We start from the raw sequence: 18,727 nt of genomic DNA on the forward strand, positions 1-18,727 counted from the left end.
TTTCTCTTCTGATCTCTTGCCATTAACAGAGAAAATGGAGCCTTGGCACTATCTCAACCACATAAACATCTACTTCATGCAACTGTGCCGAGAAGAATAAAATGGGAAAGGACGCAGAGGTGGGCCAATTTCTGAAACTCTTTGTACTGGGCTGGATTTTAATATCTGGACAAAAGTAGATGCTACCTGAGAACTGTGAGCATGTGGATGCCAGGGAACGATGTGTCACATTACCTGCATCCCCATTTGAAGCCAACATAAACCATGCAGCTAATGGGCTTGAAGGTCATTAGCAACCCTTCCTGCAATACTTATTTGAACTTGATACTAGCTTCCAGAGGAAGGGAGAAGAAATTGGGTTGTAGATATAGTGTTACTCTATGCTAATTCTCACCGGAGAGGAGGCCTCACTGGTGGGGTAACTCTTTTTTTGGGGGGGGGGGTTGGATCTTGAATTATCGTCAATTTAAACTGTTCATTTTCACATGTGACCCAGACAAAAATTTTTGAAGTACAGTCTGTCTTCCCCACCCCCAACCCTACCTCTTCACTCACCCCAACCTCTTGAGGACAATCTTGCTCTATGTGACATGGCTGGTGGGCTGCTGCATACTGGGGTGAGGGCAGGGGAGTGGGGAACGGTGGGAGAGAGCCCACTGCAGCCTGAAGCCTTTGGAAAACTGAAGATGTAGGCAACTGCCTTGTGGGTGGAACTTTGTAAGCTGGAGAACTTGTTGGGTCTGTGAGATAATGTTACTCCTTCCTCACCTGACCTCTCCGGGAGATATTGTTTTGCTAAAGGCGTAGTGACTTTTGAGGCTGTCTGGAGTCAGACCTTGTGCTTCTTTTGACCAGGATGCAGTGCTAAGTCAGGCTTTAAGGAAGGAAATGGGAGCTCAAATGTGTCTGGGTTCCACTCATGTGTTTCCCTATCTGCACCAAAAGGATCCTATGCACAAACAACATGGATGCTACTGGTATAGCAGTATAAGATGCAAAAGTATTGAAAACCTGGGCCCCTGGGGACCCCCGGACTTTCCAGCAGGCAAGATTGACAGCTAGCTGCTCTGGTGGTGCCCATGCTGAAGCAGTAATTAGACACTGGGAGTATCTCCCACAAGCCATGTAGATGTGGTTTTTGAAAACTTAGGGACATCTTTACACTGAAACTTAATCGAGTTCAGTCTGTTTTTGCATCCAGTGAGGTCTGTTTTAGGTTGTGTTTTCTCAGAAGCCAATTGGGGGTGATTTGATTGCAAGTTACGTATTTAGGAAGCATCCCCGGAAGCTGAAGGGGAGGCTGGAGGAAATGTGGGACCAGCTACCCCCCCCTATCAACGGGGGACCCAGGAGGTGAGTGGTGGCAACCATGATGTGTGGAAGCCTGGTGGCACCCAGGGCCCTAAAGGACCTCCAGAGCCTCACAGCTGCCGCCTCACTTCTGCCTTCCAAATCTCTCGCGATCTTTCTCTTGTGGCCAAGCCCAACATGTACAATACAGGGGAGGGAATTCTGGAAAATGTAGCTCCAGTGACACGGTAAAAATCCTCCACAATTCTCCCAATGAATGTGCAGAGAATACCATTCACCGACCGACTGGCAGCACAGCATTTTCTTTGTTTTCCACATCAATTGAGTGTCTGCCTCTGAGCCCCATTCTGACAGACAGTCATTTCTGGTGCTTCCCTTCAGGGATCTGGTGAAGATTTCACAGTCTTTCCCAATTCCCAGTTCCCTTCTGTCACTGGGTCATTCGTGACTCATTAAGTTTACAGTTTGGACAGACATTGTGTCTTCCCCAGGAGCACCTTCAAGTCCAGTGATACCTTTGTTTCCATGCCCCATTTGGGATGTGGGTTGTGTTTGCAAGGCCGAGGGCCCCAGGGCTTTTCTTCTCTAGAATTTTGTCACATCTCTGGGCTGATGCCAGAAAGCCAAGACTGAAGGGAATCTGTTTCCTTCAACTTTCTTAAAGACATTCCACTGTAAAACTCTTGAATCTTTTTCTTTTTCTCTTCATTCTACTTCTACCACAAACCAACATTCTTCAAACCGCTTGGTAAATGAGAAACCAAAATCTCTGCTTTCTGCCATTTCATATACTTTCTCTGTGGCAGTGAAGCATAAGAACTCCCCGCTTGGTGGGAAGAGACTATATAGGGAAAAGGGAAAAATAAAACATAAATTAATCTTTTAAAATACATACTGTCCATGCACCTGGAGGCTTGGTAGCTCTTACTCTGTGTTTAGGTGGACACTACGTGGTAACAGCAGCTAGAGTAAGAAGCCAGCATCCTTCTTGGCTGTCACCACACTCTCTGCCTTGCCCCCTGCCCAGGCTGCTTCTCCCAGTCGTGCTGAGGCAATGCAGGGAGGGAATGGCACCTGTGCGAGGCCTTCGGTCCACAAGAAACCTCTGGATACCCAGAGGGGTCCAGAGACATATGCTATTGAGGAAATGATGCATCTTGTTCCCAGCAGCGGTAGTCCAGACTTCTCCAGGCAAGGCTCCCTGCCTCAGTGACCATCACAACTGTGAGACCAGCTGATCACTTTATATTCCTCCCAGCAACGAAAATACAGCCACTCAGTCAGCCACAAACTCAAGGATTGACAGAGGCCAGACACACTAGATGAAACACATTTGCAGATTATATGTGACAGAAGCATAGAGCAAAAAGACGACTTAAAGGGAAAAACCCATCTCAGTGGATTTCATATCAGTGGATACCTGACCCACACAGGCCAACTCCTAGGAACCACCAAAGCAGCAATTCAAGACCAGTCTAGGCAGACCTTGCCTAAAGGTGAAGAATTAAACTCAGCACAGGGAACCCTTCAGGAAAAAAAACAGCAAGCTTTCAGATGTTCCAATGATGCCCACATGCAATGAGCTGGATATTATGCTGTTTACAGTTAAGAGGTAATGCATTGTATTTCATACACATGTGATATGTGGAAACTGTATACATGGGTGTCTCAGAAATATCGCAACTATAGCATTGCATCCACCACAGAGCCTAGAAAGCAATATGGTATGGCTATATCACCTATTGACCCTTTTCAATTAGCAATAATCGCACCTTGGATAAACCTCATTGGCTACGATACTGCCACTGCGCAAAGCTCACCTATTGACCCTGAAAGAGATACTTAGTTTCTTCAAGGTGAGCCTTAAAATGGTATGTATGTATGTATTTATGCAATCTCTCAGGACCTGAGATCAAGAGTTGTGCACTCTTCCCATTAAGCCAGCCAGGCACTCCTAAAATATAAAATTCTTAATAGCTTACTCAGAATACTATAGCTCCAACAGACAAAAACGCTTACACCTTTATTTACATGTTCATCTATCTACTTTTACTACGTATCTGTCATCTAGCTGTTTCTCAGGATGATGTTCACTACTCTGCTGTTTGGCAATCCTTTTCCAACTGGAGTCTGAAAATAGTGGCTTAATTGAATGTTCTCCCTGAGAGTAATTTCATCCCGTTGCCAAGGATCTGATTACACATTGTGTTTTAGACTCATTGCACTTGACACTCCTTTCATGCTATTTTCACTCCTGATTTTATTATACATACTCCTTCCCCCTGCCCTTCCCTAGGTATGTCCTCCACCCCACATGCACCCCAGCGCATCTGGTCACTGGCATTGTGCTGTCAGAAGATAATCTTGAAGTGCTGGCTTACTGATATGATGCTCAGCTGATGAAATGCTGAAATCAACCACAGAAGGTAGGTTTATTAGTGATATCAGGAAAAATGGGGGACGGCTGTAGTTGTAAATTGATAACTCATGAAAAACTTGAGTTTGCTGCCCGTGTGATACATGTGCTGCCCACATGGGCACTAGTGAGCATCTCCTGGTTTCAGTTGCTTTTCCTTTGTGAATAATTATGAGCAGTTTGCTAAAGAGAAAGACGCTATGTGATAACTTGAATACAATCTTCAACTATATTTACTCTGTATAATCTCTACATCTTTTACAAAACCATCTCTTGCCATGAGAAACACCAAGGCAGGGTGTTCATGGCAGCATCATTGTGTCTGGTCCTGGTGCTGTAGAGAATGTGTGCTGACGTGTGGACTAGCAGCTGTTAACAGGAAAAGCCTTTACCTGCTATTTCTTCAGTAGCCAATGAGCTAGGAGGAATAGCCAGGGCCAGGTATTAGGAATTCTTTTCTGGGGTAGAAGTTCCCTAAGAAGAGCCTCATAGGATTTGTGGAGCAGGTGGGGGAGAAATGAGAGGCATTTAAAAGAAGTATCTGAGGGATGCCTGGGTTGCTCAGTTGGTTAAACAACTGCCTTCAGCTCAGGTCATAATCCTAGGGTCCTGGGATCCAGCCCCACATGGAGCTTCTTGCTTAGCAGAGAGCCTGCTTCTCTCTCTCCCCTGCCTGCCATTCTGCCTACTTGTGCTCTTTATCTCTCTCTGTCAAATAAAGAAATAAAATCTTTTTTTTTTTTAAAGTAAAAAAAAAAAAAATTGGGGCACCTGGATGGCTCAGTGGTTGAGTGTCTGCTTTTGGCTCAGGGCATGATCCTGGGCTCCTGGGATTGAGTCTCAAATCAAGCTCCCTGCAGGGAGCCTGTTTCTCCCTCTGCCTATGTCTCTGCCTCTTTCTGTGTGTCTCTCATGAATAAATAAAAAATAAATAAACAAAAATAAATTTAAAAAGAAAAAAAGAAAAGAAGTGTTTGAGGCTCTCTGACTCTGGGCCTCATCTTCTCCAGGCTTTTCACAATTGAATGTGGAAATAGAGAAGGGAAAAAGAATATGCAAGCTACAGCAGTTGAGGTTGTTCATAGAGCATATGCCTTTTCTCTGAAGGTCTTTCCTCTAAGCAATAATTCAGCTGAACTCCTGTTTTCAGATTCTTGTGAAAATGACAAGATCACAGTGAGGGTGTCATTACTGCAATAATGTATGCTTCATTTTTCCATTACTGAAGGAGAAAACTCTCTGGGGAGTGAAATTCAACACTCAATTTAACAGTAGCACTGCATACTAATTCATGTTGAAATGTAAAACCAATCCAGTTAAAAAAAAAATCCAGATAAAATGAAATGGGCCATGATAATGGTATGGGCTTTCAACTAGATGGGTCTCATGTAATAAAGATTACAAATTCTTTCCTAAATGTTAATTAAAGTTCTCAATGCCTCTGGTATTAAATATAAAGGTGGCCACTTCGTGGATGAGAAAATTAAGACGAGAGGCTCTATAACTGGCCCAGGGGTGAATGAGAATTTGCAGGGAGGATGCGGTTACTGGATCCCTGGTTTCAGTGCCTGTCCTCGAAAAGCGTTAGATTCTGACCACAGAGCTTGGAGGTTTGACTGAGAGACTGAAGACAACCTGAATTTGGGAGACAGCCTTTAGATCTTTTACTCAATCATAAATATAAATTGCACCCTTTATATATGTCAAAGACTGTTCTAGCTAGCCCCTGGGATTCTCAATCTGAATACGATACAATTCCTAGGTTTGAGAAGCTTAAGTCTAGTAGTAAGAAAGACATATAAATAATTGTTGAATGGGGCAACAATATGCCTATATGGGATAGAGAGGCCACAAATACATTTTTCTGGTAATTACAAAACAAATGTAAAAAATAGTATCATAAATTTGCTCCATTACTGCAATAACCATTCACCAAGCCACTGAAATACTCTCACAAAGATCACTAGCGAGGTCCTTGTGGCTAAATGATCTATAAGGGAGGAGCATTAATTTTCCCTCTACTCTTCTGGCTCTCAGCTGAGAGGCCTATAAAAAGATTAACAAGAGAAAAACAAACAGAAGTATATTATCATGTATACCTCATGTACACACAAGAGATACCCAGGAAAAATGAGTAACTCTCCAAGATGGCATAGAATTTAGGATTATATATGTCTTTTTTTTTTTTTTAATTTATTTATTCAGAGGCGGAGAGAGAGAGAGGCAGGCAGAGAGGCAGAGACATAGGCAGAGGGAGAAGCAGGCTCCATACAGGGATCCCTATGTGGGACTTGATCCCAGGTCTCCAGGATCACACCCCAGGCTGCAGGCGGCGCCCGCGGCGCCAAACCGCTGCGCCACCGGGGCTGCCCCTATATATGTCTTAATAGGGAAGGGAGAGGAGGGCTGTAGGTCTCTAAGGTTGGTGAAACTCCAGGGTAGGTCATCTATGACAAGTGAGTTCCTTTTAGAAGATCTGTTTTTAGGCCTATGGGGGAGTTCAGAGAAGGTCCCTCTCTGCATTTGCTGTTTTTCAAGTGCCTACAGTTCAGAATAACCCACAAACCAAAGGAGCATATTTTGCAGTGGCATGTCTTGAATTCCTACAGTCATATTTGGGGGTGACATATTCTGCTACCCTTCAGATCTGAAAGTCACAGCTTGGTTTTCATGTACTTGGCTTTTCTGCAGCCTTGGACACTGCTGATTTTGTCTTTGCTTTTGAAACTCTCTCTTCTCATGACCTTGGTGGCATTCTGTTATCTTGCTTTTCATTTCACCTCTCTGCTTCTTTGCAGACTCTTTAAGTCCTCTTCAGGGCCTATAAGTAGGCTTTCTCCCTATATTGCTATTACTCCTTCTGAGCAATCTTATCTTGTCCTAGGAATCCTGACTGTCTACTCCTCTAGTTCAGTTGTCTGTCTTAAACTCCAGGTGGACCTGTATATCTCTACATGTTGGCTATCTCCATTTCAATCTTCTGTCAAGTCCTGTTGATTCTAACTCCTAAAAGTCCCATAGTCTCCCATTTCCAGAACCATTACCTTTATTTAGGTCACCATTATCTTCTGCTTAGAATCCTGCCTCCAGTCCAGTGCCCCTACCTCCCACTCCCATTTAAAATCCATTCTCCTAATTCCAGCCTGGGCTGGCCCCTTTAAAATGGAAATACAATCAGGTCCAAATCTTTATTTTATTTATTTTATTTTTTTTAAGATTTTATTTATTTATTCATGATAGTCACAGAGAGAGAGAGAGAGGCAGAGACACAGGCAGAGGGAGAAGCAGGCTCCATGCACCGGGAGCCCGACGTGGGATCCGATCCCGGGTCTCCAGGATCGCGCCCTGGGCCAAAGGCAGGTGCCAAACCGCTGCGCCACACAGGGATCCCAGGTCCAAATCTTTAGAGCAAAACAACAAATTTGTAATAGTTCCTCCATTGTTCTTAGTATAAAATAGAAATTCCTTAACAAAACTCACAAGGCTCCATGTAATCTGATGTTCCCTTTCCACTTCTCCTACCTCATTCCTTTCCATGCTCTCGCCTCAAACTCATTGTGTTAGTCATACTAAACTTCTTTAAGTTCTCTGAAAATGCTTTGTTATCTCTTACCTCCACATTTTTTTAAAGACTTTATTTATTCATGAGAGACACAGAGAGAGAGGCAGAGACACAGGCAGAGGGAGAAACAGGCTCCATGCAGGAAGCCCGATGTGGGACTTGATCCCGGGTCCGCAGGATCACACCCTGGACTGAAGGTGGCGCTCAAACCGCTGAGCCACTGGGGCTGCCCTCCACATTTATTTTTATTTTTTTTTTAAATTTTTATTTATGATAGTCACACACACACAGAGAGAAAGAGAGAGGCAGAGACACAGGCAGAGGGAGAAGCAGGCTCTATGCACCGGGAGCCCGACGTGGGATTCGATCCCAGGTCTCCAGGATCGCGCCCTGGGCCAAAGGCAGGCGCCAAACCGCTGCGCCACCCAGGGATCCCTACCTCCACATTAAAAAAAAAAAGATTTTATTTGTTTATTTGGCAGAAGGAGAGAGAGAGAGACAGAGAGAGAGAGAGAGAGAGAGAGAGAGAGCCCGCGAGCGCGTGCCCTTGTGCACATGAGCACAAGCAGGGATCCCAGGACCCTGGAATCATGACCCAACCCGAAGGAAGATATTTAACAGGCTGAGCCACCCAGGCACCCCCTGACCTCCACATTTTAGTATGTAGTATTCCCACAGTTTGGATTTGATTCCCACCTACACCCTTTCTGCACCCCATACCCTTGTGGCCTAATTTGGCTTAAGAGCTTTCCAATTTCAGTTTAGAGAACTTTCCAGATCCCTCAAGTAAGGGATTAATTTTTCTTCTGTGTGCTGCACAACATCCTGCATTTCTCCACTGTAGCCCTGGCAATGCTGTATTGGAACTGCCCAATTTCTTGTCCTAGTCCCCTCTAGATGAGGCTTGGTGAAGGAAGGGTCTGTGCCAGTCTTTTTCACCATTGCATACCATAGCGCCTGCATGTAATGGGTAAGAAATAATTATTTACTCAATGGATGAAAGAATGAAGCATTTACTGCCAATTTCACTCCATCTGGTACTCAATCACATACTGCATATACCATTACTTCCCTGTCTTCCCAACTGGATTGTAAATTTCCGTGGGTCAGGGACTTGAACTTGCATATGATATGCCATTAGCACCTATGAAGTGTTAAGCACACAGTAGGCTTCCATTTCCTTGTTAATTAGTTTAACAAATATAAAGAGTGTGTTTACAATATTAAAGGCAAATGTGAAGTTTGGGAGGAGGGAGGTGGGTGAAAAGGAAGCTGGGAAATGAGTCTGATTTAAACCTGCTATCTATTGCAATTTTTTATATCATTTGGTAGTTGCAAATATGGTCTTAATCACAGAGAAAACCTTATATATTAGCAGCTTAGTAAAGGAAATTTATTTCCATTTGCCAAGGGAGCAAGGAATCAAGGTTTAAAAATAGATCTAAATTTTTTTTTCTTTAAGATTTATTTATTTATCTTAGCAAGAGAGAGGGAGCATGAGTGGGAGGGGCAGAGGGAGAAGGAGAGAGAATCCCAAGCCGACTCTACGCTGATCGCAGAGACCGATCTGGGGCTTGCTCCCATAGGACCAGTAGATCATGATCTGACCCCAAACCAAGTCCGACACTTAACAGACTGTGCCCCCCAGGCGCCCCAACAGATTTTTTTTAAAGTCCCTAACATGGAGGAGAAAAAAGAAGGGACCAAAAAAAAAAAAAAATAATAGGACTCAGTAATAACCCAAAGGACCAGCATCTCCAGCCGGGAAGGAGCTGCCTTGGGTATTGTGCAATAGCTGTGGTTTGGCAGAAATTAGGTGACAAGATCCCTCTACCCTCCCGTTAAAGGATAATTATTTTTAAAACATCAAATCATGACTCATACAAATATAAAATTAACAGATGTCTAAGATTTTATTTAACACATTAATTAATGAGGGGACCAGTGAGATATTACAACTGATTCAAAAGATAATCCAAAGAGCAGACACATATGTAGACAATCAGCAATGCTGAAATTAATGTGCTTGATAGACACAACACTGGTTTCTTGAGTGAAGGGGAGAGAGATCTGTTGTACTCTAGGAACACTTTGCATTTGCATTTTTATGGGCAAGAATCATCTGCACTGCTATCAGGTTTTTTTTGCAACTAAGAGTTGTATAATAGCTCAAAGATAATAAAAGGTGAAGACAATTTGCTAGACTGGGCACCTACTAATTTTTTTCACCCAGATCAAACTCTTTCATAATTTTTCCTGATACTAGAAGGACGGCTCTACTTGTCCTCCAACATAAAGCTTTGTTGTGTGAAGGCTTAGTGTTTTTCTAAAAAGAGTTAAGAAAAATAGTTTTTGAAAATCAACCACAGAAAAGTAAAGTCTCCAGTCTCCTCAGATAAGACATCGAGTGGAATATAAATCTCAGTTCTATTTAGATGCTTATATGCTCCAAAAGCCAAGTTGATCTTTTTCTCTGAAATGGAACTCTCATGTCCTTCTCAAAACAGTATGTCTGACATATTGTTTTTTAATTTAAAAAAAAATTAAAAAATTTTTTTAGTTTGTTTTCTTTTTTTTTTTTTAAGATTTTATTTATTTATTCATAGAGACACACAGAGAGAGAGAAGCAGAGACACAGGCAGAGGGAGAAGCAGGCTCCATGCAGAGGGCCTGACGTGGGACTCGATCCATGGTCTCCAGGATCGCGCCCTGGGCTGCAGGAGGCGATAAACCGCTGCGCCACCGGGACTGCCCTGTTTTCTTTTTTTTTAAGATTTTATTTATTTATTCATGAGAGACACAGAGAGAGGCAGGAACATAGGCAGAGGGAGAAGCAGGCTCCTCAGAGGAAGCTTTATGTAGGACTTGATCCCTAACTGGGATCACGCCCTGAGCCAAAGGCAGACGCTCAACTGCTGAGCCACCCAGGTGTCCCAAAATTTTTTTGAATAAAACCAAATGGAAATTCTGAAACTCAAGAGAACAATAACTGAAAAATCACTAGAGGGCTCAACAGCAGATTTGAGGTGGTAGGAATGAACTGAAAGATCAATAGAAATCATCTTTTAAAGATGATTTAGGGGACGCCTGGGTGGCTCAGTGGTTGAGTGTCTATCTGCCTTTGGCTCAGGGTGTGATCCCGATCCCGGGACCGAGTCCCGCATCGGGCTCCCTGCATGGAGCCTGCTTCTTCCTCTGCCTGTGTCTCTGCCTCTCTCTCTCTCTGTGTCTCTCGTGAATAAATACATAAAATCTTAAAAAAAAAAAAAAAAGACGATTTAGGGCAGCCTGGCTGGCTCAGTTGGTGAGACATGCAGCTCTTGATCTTGGGGTTGCGGGTTCTGGCCCCATGTTGGGCATAGTGATTACTTAAAAAAAAAAAACCCCAGACTCATGTCAATATCTAATACATATACTCTACATCTAATACAGTAATTTGTAGCATAGTTTGAAATATACTATAGTATACTTTAGTATATCTAGAGCCATTCAATATACATCTGTCCTTCACTAGTGATGTGAATTTTGATTACCTGCTTATTTTTTGACTTTTCTACTTTATGATCACGCAAATATCTTGTCCCTCAACACAGTGTCCCTGTTATATTGTGATTTACAATAAGAAATATATATTTGGTCTTCCATTTCTGGCACAGAGTTCCTAAAACCCTTGGAACTTCCCAAGTGCTAAGAATGATCTAAGTGTCACCTGTCATGTTAATGAAGTAACTACTAGGGGCGCTTGGCTGGCTAAGTCAGTGGTGCTTAAAACTCTTGATCTCAGGGTGGTGACTTTGAGTACCACATTGGATGTAGAAATAACTAAAAATAAATAAACTTTAAAAAATGAGGTAACTTTTAGAAAGCCCGTAGGTAACCTAAAGATGGGGGCTGGTTGCCAGGGGAACCAATTAAGTGATTAGAGGGTTGGAACTGTTCAGTCCTCCCTCCACCCAACACATCCAGAGAGGGGAGAGTGGCTGGAGATTGAGTTCAATCAGCAATGGCCAATGATTTAATCAATCGTGACTTTTTTTTTTTAAAGATTTTATTTATTTATTCATGAGAGAGAGATAGAGAGAGAGGCAGAGACACAGGCAGAGAGAGAGAAGCAGGCTCCATGCAGGGAGCCCGATGCAGAACTTGATCTCGGGTCTCCAGCATCACATCATACCCTGGGCCAAAGGCAGGCGCCAAACGGCCGAGCCACCCAGGTGTCCTCAATAGTGCCTTTGTAATGAAGCCTCCATAGATCCTGAAAAGGATCGGGGTTTGGAAAGCTTCTGGGTTGATAAAGATGTGGAGATACAGGGAGAGTGTGGAACTTGGAGAGGGCATGGACACTCCACATCCTTTTCCCATACTTTGCCCTATGTGCCTTTTTAATCTGACTGTTCCTGAGTTATATCATTTTATTAGTTTTTATTTTATTTTCAGTAGGTTCCACACACAGTATGGGGCTTAAACTCATGACCCTGAGATTAAGAGTTGCATGCTCCACTGGCTGAGCCAGGCAGGTGCCCCATGGGTTCTATCATTTTATAATAAACTGGTAATCTAGTAAGTAAAGTATCTTTCTGAGTTCTGTGAGCCAATCTAGCAAGTTAATTGAACCCAAAGTGGGGGGTATTAGAACCTCCAATCTATAGACATTTGGTTAGAAGCACAGGTAACAACTTGGACTTTCAATCGGTATCTGAAGTGTGTGTGTGTGTATGTACACGCGCGCATGGCGGGGAGGGGGGGCAGTCTTGTAGGATTGAGCCCTTAACCTGTGGTCTGATGCTATCTCCAGATAGATAGCATCAAAATGGAGTTGAACTCTAGGACAACCAGCTGGTGTTGGAAGATTGCTTGGTGGTGTGTGGGAAGTACCCAACCACCATTGGATTGAGTGCAGAATCTTAGTCCTCCTAGATTTACCATCCATTGATAATTCTCGTCTGATCCAATCTTTACTGTGAAAGCTATAAAATGATAATTTTCCAACTCTAGTATTCTCCTTTACATTTATTAGTTGGTCCTCAGCATTCTGCTGTAAGCAAGAACCCACCATTCTCTCTTTGTTATTGTTACAGCTTCACAAATTTCTATTTCTACAGTGTTCATAAATCATTAATGTACTTAATTATTTTGGTGCTCCAGTTTTCCCAGATTTGGCCAGTAGGATCCCCTTCAAGCTGGTTTCTGCATCTCTATGACATGCTTCACCATTTTTTTCAACACTTCCTTGATATCTAGCAAAAAAAGATGATGTAGGGTCATTTGGTACCTATCCTGCCCTAGCCCTAGAATCAGCCATTTCTCTAGGGGGCCCTAATTCTCTTTTAGCGGGCATATTAGTTATCGCTGCATGACCAGCTACTCCCAAACTTATAACACTAATTATTATCTCACACAATTTCTGAGGTTCAGAAACTTGGGAGAAGTTTAGCTAGGTAGATTCTAGATAAGTTTCTCTCCTTATGTGAGGTCATTATTTATTTATTTATTTATTTATTTATTTTAAAAAAACATTTTATATTTGTTTATTTTAGAGAGAGAGAGTGAGGAGAAAAGCAGAGGGAGAGGGATAAGTAGACTCAGTGCTGAGCCTGGTGCCCACTGTGGGGCTAGATCCCACTACCCTAAGATCATGACCTGACCTGAAATCAAGAGTTGGACACTTAACCAACTGAGGCACCCAGGCATGCCTCATGAGGTCATAGTTAAGAATTTTGAGGGGTGCCTGGGTGGCTCAGTCAGTTAAGCATCTGTCTTTGGCTTGGTTGGTGATCCTAGGGTCCTGAGATCACAGGCTTCCTGGCTTCTTCCTTTGCCTGCCACTCCACCTGCTTGTGCTTTCTCTCTGTGTCAAATAAATGAAAAATCTTTAAAAAAAAAAAAAAAAAAAAAGAATTTTGGGGAATGGGAACTCATTCTGGGGAAAGAAATCGCACTTATTACATGGAGTTCACAGGCCCTAGAATCAAGAGAGTAAAAACCAATTTGATATTGTAGGAGTTCTTTTCTACTTTGAAAGACTGTTTCCTGGGGCACCTGGGTGGCTCAGTCAGTTAACTGTCTACATTCAACTCAGGTCATGATTTCAGGGGTCCTGGGCCTCAGACTCCCTGCTCAGTGAGGAATCTGTCCTCCCTTGGCCCCTTCCCTTGCACCTGCTCCCCCCCTTAAATAAATAAATAGAATCTTAAAAAAAAAAAAACTGTTTCTTTTAAGTTCAAGTTCTAGACTACATTTACTTTATGCTATTACTTTTGGTCTCTTAAAGCATTTTCTTTTTCAACAGTTGGTTCAAGTTAAAAAAAAAGTATGTTGTTGAAGGTTTACCTGTATAAGATGATAACAGATAAACTCCTGCCTGAAAGTTTGCAAAGTAGTATAAAGTTTCTAGTTCTTTCCTGAAGCTTTCTTAAAGAAGTAAGTAGCTTTCATCTTTCAGAGATGAAGCTACTAATCTGTTGAATGATTCTTACCCTCTTGCTCATTAACCCCAGTCATCATTCAGCTACTGAATACCATGATTCATTCTGAGCTATTAGCTCTGACATGAATACAATATAAATAGCAATTCCTTCACCTGCCTAATTCAGATGGTCTCTCTTAGGGTTTAACATCCCTGGGGTTCCAAGCTGTCTTAGTAATAAGCCTTGCTCAACCCAGTTCAACACAAAAGACAATTAATAATTAATGAAAAAAATTAATAATTAATGAAATTGAGAAATCAGTCCATAGTGTAGCCAGGGTGCAGGGGTGCAAGGGCATCTGACGGTGTGTGTGTGTGTGTGTCCAAAACAAACCAGATTTGGCCACTTGCCGCCAATAAAATCGAAAGGCAAAGAGACGAGGTGAAATGAGAAAAGCCTTTTATTTCAGTGAGGCCAATACTGGGAAGACAGTGGACTAGTGTCTCCAAGAGTGCCTCCAAAAACCTGAAAATACTTCCAGTTTTCTTTCTTTCTTTTTTTTTAATACTTCCAGGTTTCTACAATGAAAATGTGGGGCAAAGGTCATGGGTACACGCAGGTCAGGTCGAACATTGTCTTGGGGTCAGTCATTAGGGTTTTGCTGGCTCAGGGCAGTCCTTATTGCTTGAGGGTACACTTCACCAGCAAGATCTTTTGCCTGAGTTAAGAGATAGGCTTGAAAGAATTTAATCAATTAGAACTCAGTGGTCAAGACCAACGATTTGCTTTTGGGTCAAGGCAGTACACCGGGGCCACAGGGTCAACTTATTAACACAGTCTGCCCAGGGGCGCCTCATAGGGCTCAGTTAAGGCACCCACTGCTTTTGGGCTCAGCTCATGATTCTCAGGATGCTGAGACCAAGTCCGGCCTAGGCGATGTGCCTGCTGAAGACAGGCTCTTTCCGCCTGCCCCTCCCCCACCAGCAACAACAAAAACCCACAACACGCTGCCCAGACAAGTGAGGATCCATTAAAACGCCGCGCCCTCCCCACCTCTCCCACGCGGGAACCCGGGCGTCCTGCCTGAACTGTAGAAGCCCGCCCCTAAGCGGAGAGGGCGGGGGCGAGGAGGCGAGGTCTAGCAGTGCGCCTGCGTACTGGGTTCGGAGGGCCGAGGTCGCGCGGCGGGCCCCCTCGCGAGCTCCACAAACCCCGCGAGATTTCCTCCGGAGCTGCGTGGCGGTGAGTGCCCGGAGCCGGGCGGCCCCGCGGCTGCTGGCGGGGGAGCCTTCCGCGTGTGGGAGGCTCTAGGAACCGGGGTGACCTCCGCTTTTTCTCCCTGAGCTGGGGTGACGCTGGCGTTATTGCCTAGGTCACTAGGTCAGGGAACGCTCGAGAAGAAATAGGGGCAGATTTTTTTTTTTCTTTTGAAATTGTTGGGAGTAAGCAACCTCGAGTTTGGACGAGGTTGTGTGTAAGGTGCGTCGGGGACGTTCATTTAGCACATTTATTGAGCACCTTTCATGTGCCAGAGGGTGGACATAAATCATTGAACAAACGTCACAAATCCCGATCCCCTGGGGGCGCTGTCTGGGAAGCTAGTTTGAATTTGGGGGCTGTAGACGCAGATTTGGAGTAATTTCCATGTGAGTGGTGGGTTATGGGAGCCAGGGAGGAAGGGGAGGTCAGTGGGGGAGGGGAAGAGCCAGGCAGGAACCCCTAATATTAGACTGGGGCAGAAGGAGGAGGAAACTGAAGGCTCAAAGGAGAGGGAGCGACAAGCCAGCCAGAAAGTGGGGGAAATCCCAGAGATTTCCACCTTTTATAACAAGGTGGCGGTCAGCAGAGCCATTTATGTAGGATAATTGAACGAGATAAGGATAGGAAATGTTTCTTTAAAAAGATTTCGGAAGCTGGGCAGCCCGGGTGGCTCGGCGGTTTGGCACCTGCCAGGGCTGATCTTGGAGACCCGGGATCGAGTCCCGCGTCGGGATCCGGGATCCCTGCATGGAGCCTGCTTCTCTCTCTCTGCCCGCCCCGCCCCCCCCGCCCCCCCCCCCCCCGCCGTGTCTCTCATGAATAAATAAATAAAATCTAAAAAAAAAAAAAAAGATTTAGGAAGCTCATGTTGTGGAAATGGTATGTGTTGTGTTTGAGTGTGGGTTCCAGTGTCGTCATTACCAGTTGTGCAAGCATGGGCAAGTTCTTCAACCTACTCCCTTTTCTCATCTAGAAAATGAGGATAAATGATGGTACATCCTCAGAGAGTTGTTGGGTGGAGGGGTCAAGCGACACTGTGATTGTAAAAACGTTAGCCCAGCCCCTGGCATTTAGTAACATTCAGAAGACTGGCTGAGAGAAGAGTCTCCTAAGGTCCCACGTGATTAGAACTGGGACAGGTACTCTGTATACCTAGTTCAGTGCCCTTTTCCTAATGATAGGTTACTAGTAGTTGCTCAAATAACCTGCTCTTTATGACTAGCACCGCAGGGAATTTTTCACTGGATCATTGACCTGGTGTTATTTGGGGGATATTACTTAGCATTAATTGGAAACCCACTTAATATACCCACCGAACATGGTATGCTTAATGCCAGTAAAGAGTTGACTGTCTTCTCCACTTCTCTGCTAGGGATAAATGTAACACCGCCTCCTTTCAGATCTATAACTAAGTGTGTCATATTTTGAGACTTTAGTTTTGTAACTAAGTCAAGTTCTTTATGTTTTATTTTTTAAAGATTTTACTTATTCGTGAGAGACACACACAGAGAGAGAGAGAGAGAGAGAGAGAGAGGCAGAGGGAGAAGCAGGCTCTCTGTGGGGAACCCCACGAGGGTCTTGATTCCAGGACCTTGGGATCGTGACCTGAGCCAAAGGCAGCCGCTCAACCACTAAGCCACCCAGGTGTCCCAATTTCTCTATGTTTTACTTATTTTATTTTATTTTTTTAAGATTTTATTTATTTATTCATGACAGAGAGAGAGGCAGAGACACAGGCAGAGGGAGAAGCAGGCTCCATGCAGGGAGCCCGACGTGGGACTCGATCCTGGGACTTCAGGATCACGCCCTGGTCTGAAGGTGCACTTAACTGCTGAGCCACTCGGGCTGCCCATTCTTTATGTTTTAAATGTGTTGTTGTGCTATCAAGGGATATTGTGGAATTATCCTACCTTAGTTCTAGTATTTGACAGTTGAAAACTTTCTAATTTAATACAGAAGGAGAGGGGATCCCTGGGTGGCTCAGCGGTTTGGCGCCTGCCTTCAGCCCAGGGCATGATCCTGGGGTCCTAGGATCGAGTCCCTCCTTGAGCTCCCTGCATGGAGCCTGCTTCTCCCTCTGCCTGTGTCTCTCCCTATCTCTGTCTCTCATGAATAAATAAAATCTTTAAAAAAGGAGAATAATTTGATAGGGTGCTTTTCATGCTGATAAACCGTGATTGGACAAACCTACAGTGTGCATATTTTAAAGAAAACATACATTGAAAGTAATCAGAGAAGAGGACAAATAGGAAACTTCATTTGGGAAGACTTCTTTGATTGAAAATTATGGTGCTGTTAATAACCACTTCGGAGTAGTTATCTTTGGATCCAGCATCAGTTTGGAAAATTTTGCTTTTTAGTTCTTCTATAATTTACACATAAGGTAATTCAATAGAAAATTTCCTTTTGGGGATCCCTGGGTGGCTCAGCAGTTAAGCACCTGCCTTTGGCCCAGGGTGTGATTCTGGAGTTCCGGGATCAAGTCCCGCCTTGGACTCCCTGCATGGAACCTGCTCCTCCCTCTGCCTGTATCTCTGCCTCTGTCTCTAATGAATAAATAAAATCTTAAAAAAAAAAAAAAAAGAAAGACAAGTTCCTTTTAAAAATATGTTTAGCCCTACAAGACATTTTGGACTTTTTTATTTTTAAATATTTTATTTATTTATTCATGAGAGACACACATGGGGGCGGGGAGGGCAGAGACACAGGCAGAGGGAAAAGCAGGCTCCATGCAGGGAGCCCGACGTGGGACTTGATCTCAGGTCTCTAGGATCACGTGCTGGGGTGAGGGTGGCGCTAAACTGCTGAGCCACCCGGGCTGCCCATACATTAAATATTAATTGAATATTTAGCACTCAAAATAGTGCTTGGCACATAGTAACATTAAGGGCAGAGCTTTTTCCCCCAAATCAGATAATGCCAGCACTGGAACTTCATTTTGCTTCTTTTATTAGCTCAAGTTGAAAACCCAGAATAAACTGATCCTTTACTTACTTATTTGGCCATTCTGTACTATAGAATTTCCTATAACGTGAAGATTTAAAAATGTTTTTATATTTTACTTTTCTTTAAGTTTATTTTAATTTTTTTTTTTAGTAATCTCTACACCCTGTGTGGGGCTCAGACTTATGAACCTGAGATCAAGAGTTATATGCTCTTCCAACTGACCCAACCAAGCGCCTCTGATGTTTTATTTATATTATAAACAAAACTGTTTATTTCCATTTTGATAGATGAATAAAAATTTTTTTGAAAATTTGGTTACATCTCAAGCAGCTAGTGTTTTTATTTTGCTATTAGATTAACTGTCTAACTCTGGATGAATAGATCATGTTTTCTTTTTAATCAAGCCACAGTGGGAGGCTTAATCATGATGGAATAAGGATGAATGTGCTTGAATTATGAGGCCAAAACCATTTTGTCTTACTCAGTCTTTTGAACTCGTTCTTATTACCCAAAAATTCTGATTAAATTTAGTCTTCACATATTTGCTTTAGGAGACAAACTCTGACACTCAACTGTATCTTTTATGGATCCTACAGATGACTTTTCCTCTCCTTGTTCAGAAACGCAAACATGCTTTTTAAAAAAAATTGGTGAATATTTTAAAATTTTGTGATTTACAGACTTTTCTGTTTATAGGAGTTATTTTGTACAAGAATCTTGTGAGACCACTGTGGAGCGAGGTGATGATTGTGCAAAGAGTGGTTCTGAATTCCCGACCTGGTATGTATTTGTCTGTGATGAATGAACAGCTGTGGTCTTTGATAA

The 18,727-nt window shown here is 43.3% G+C and overlaps 1 protein-coding gene and 1 pseudogene across 3 annotated transcripts in view; one reads left to right on the top strand and one right to left on the bottom strand.

Annotated features, from left to right (window-relative positions):
* Positions 1 to 3,059: 3,059 nt before the first annotated feature.
* On the bottom strand, positions 3,060 to 3,128 carry LOC144321487 (U4 spliceosomal RNA; annotated as a pseudogene).
* A 586-nt stretch (positions 3,129 to 3,714) lies between these two features.
* Positions 3,715 to 18,727, top strand: part of PTGR2 (prostaglandin reductase 2) — a 36,176-nt gene continuing 21,163 nt past the window's right edge. Inside the window, exons 1-2 of one of the 3 annotated variants that reach the window (XM_077909959.1) lie at positions 3,715 to 3,737; positions 18,599 to 18,682. In XM_077909959.1, the coding sequence (XP_077766085.1) occupies positions 3,716 to 3,737; positions 18,599 to 18,682 (106 nt within the window). In that variant the 5' untranslated portion in view covers position 3,715. The other 2 variants (XM_077909960.1, XM_077909961.1) reach the window with 2 other exon arrangements.

The sequence above is a fragment of the Canis aureus genome, chromosome 9 (genome assembly GCF_053574225.1).
Source record: "Canis aureus isolate CA01 chromosome 9, VMU_Caureus_v.1.0, whole genome shotgun sequence".
Taxonomy (NCBI): Eukaryota; Metazoa; Chordata; class Mammalia; order Carnivora; family Canidae; genus Canis; species Canis aureus.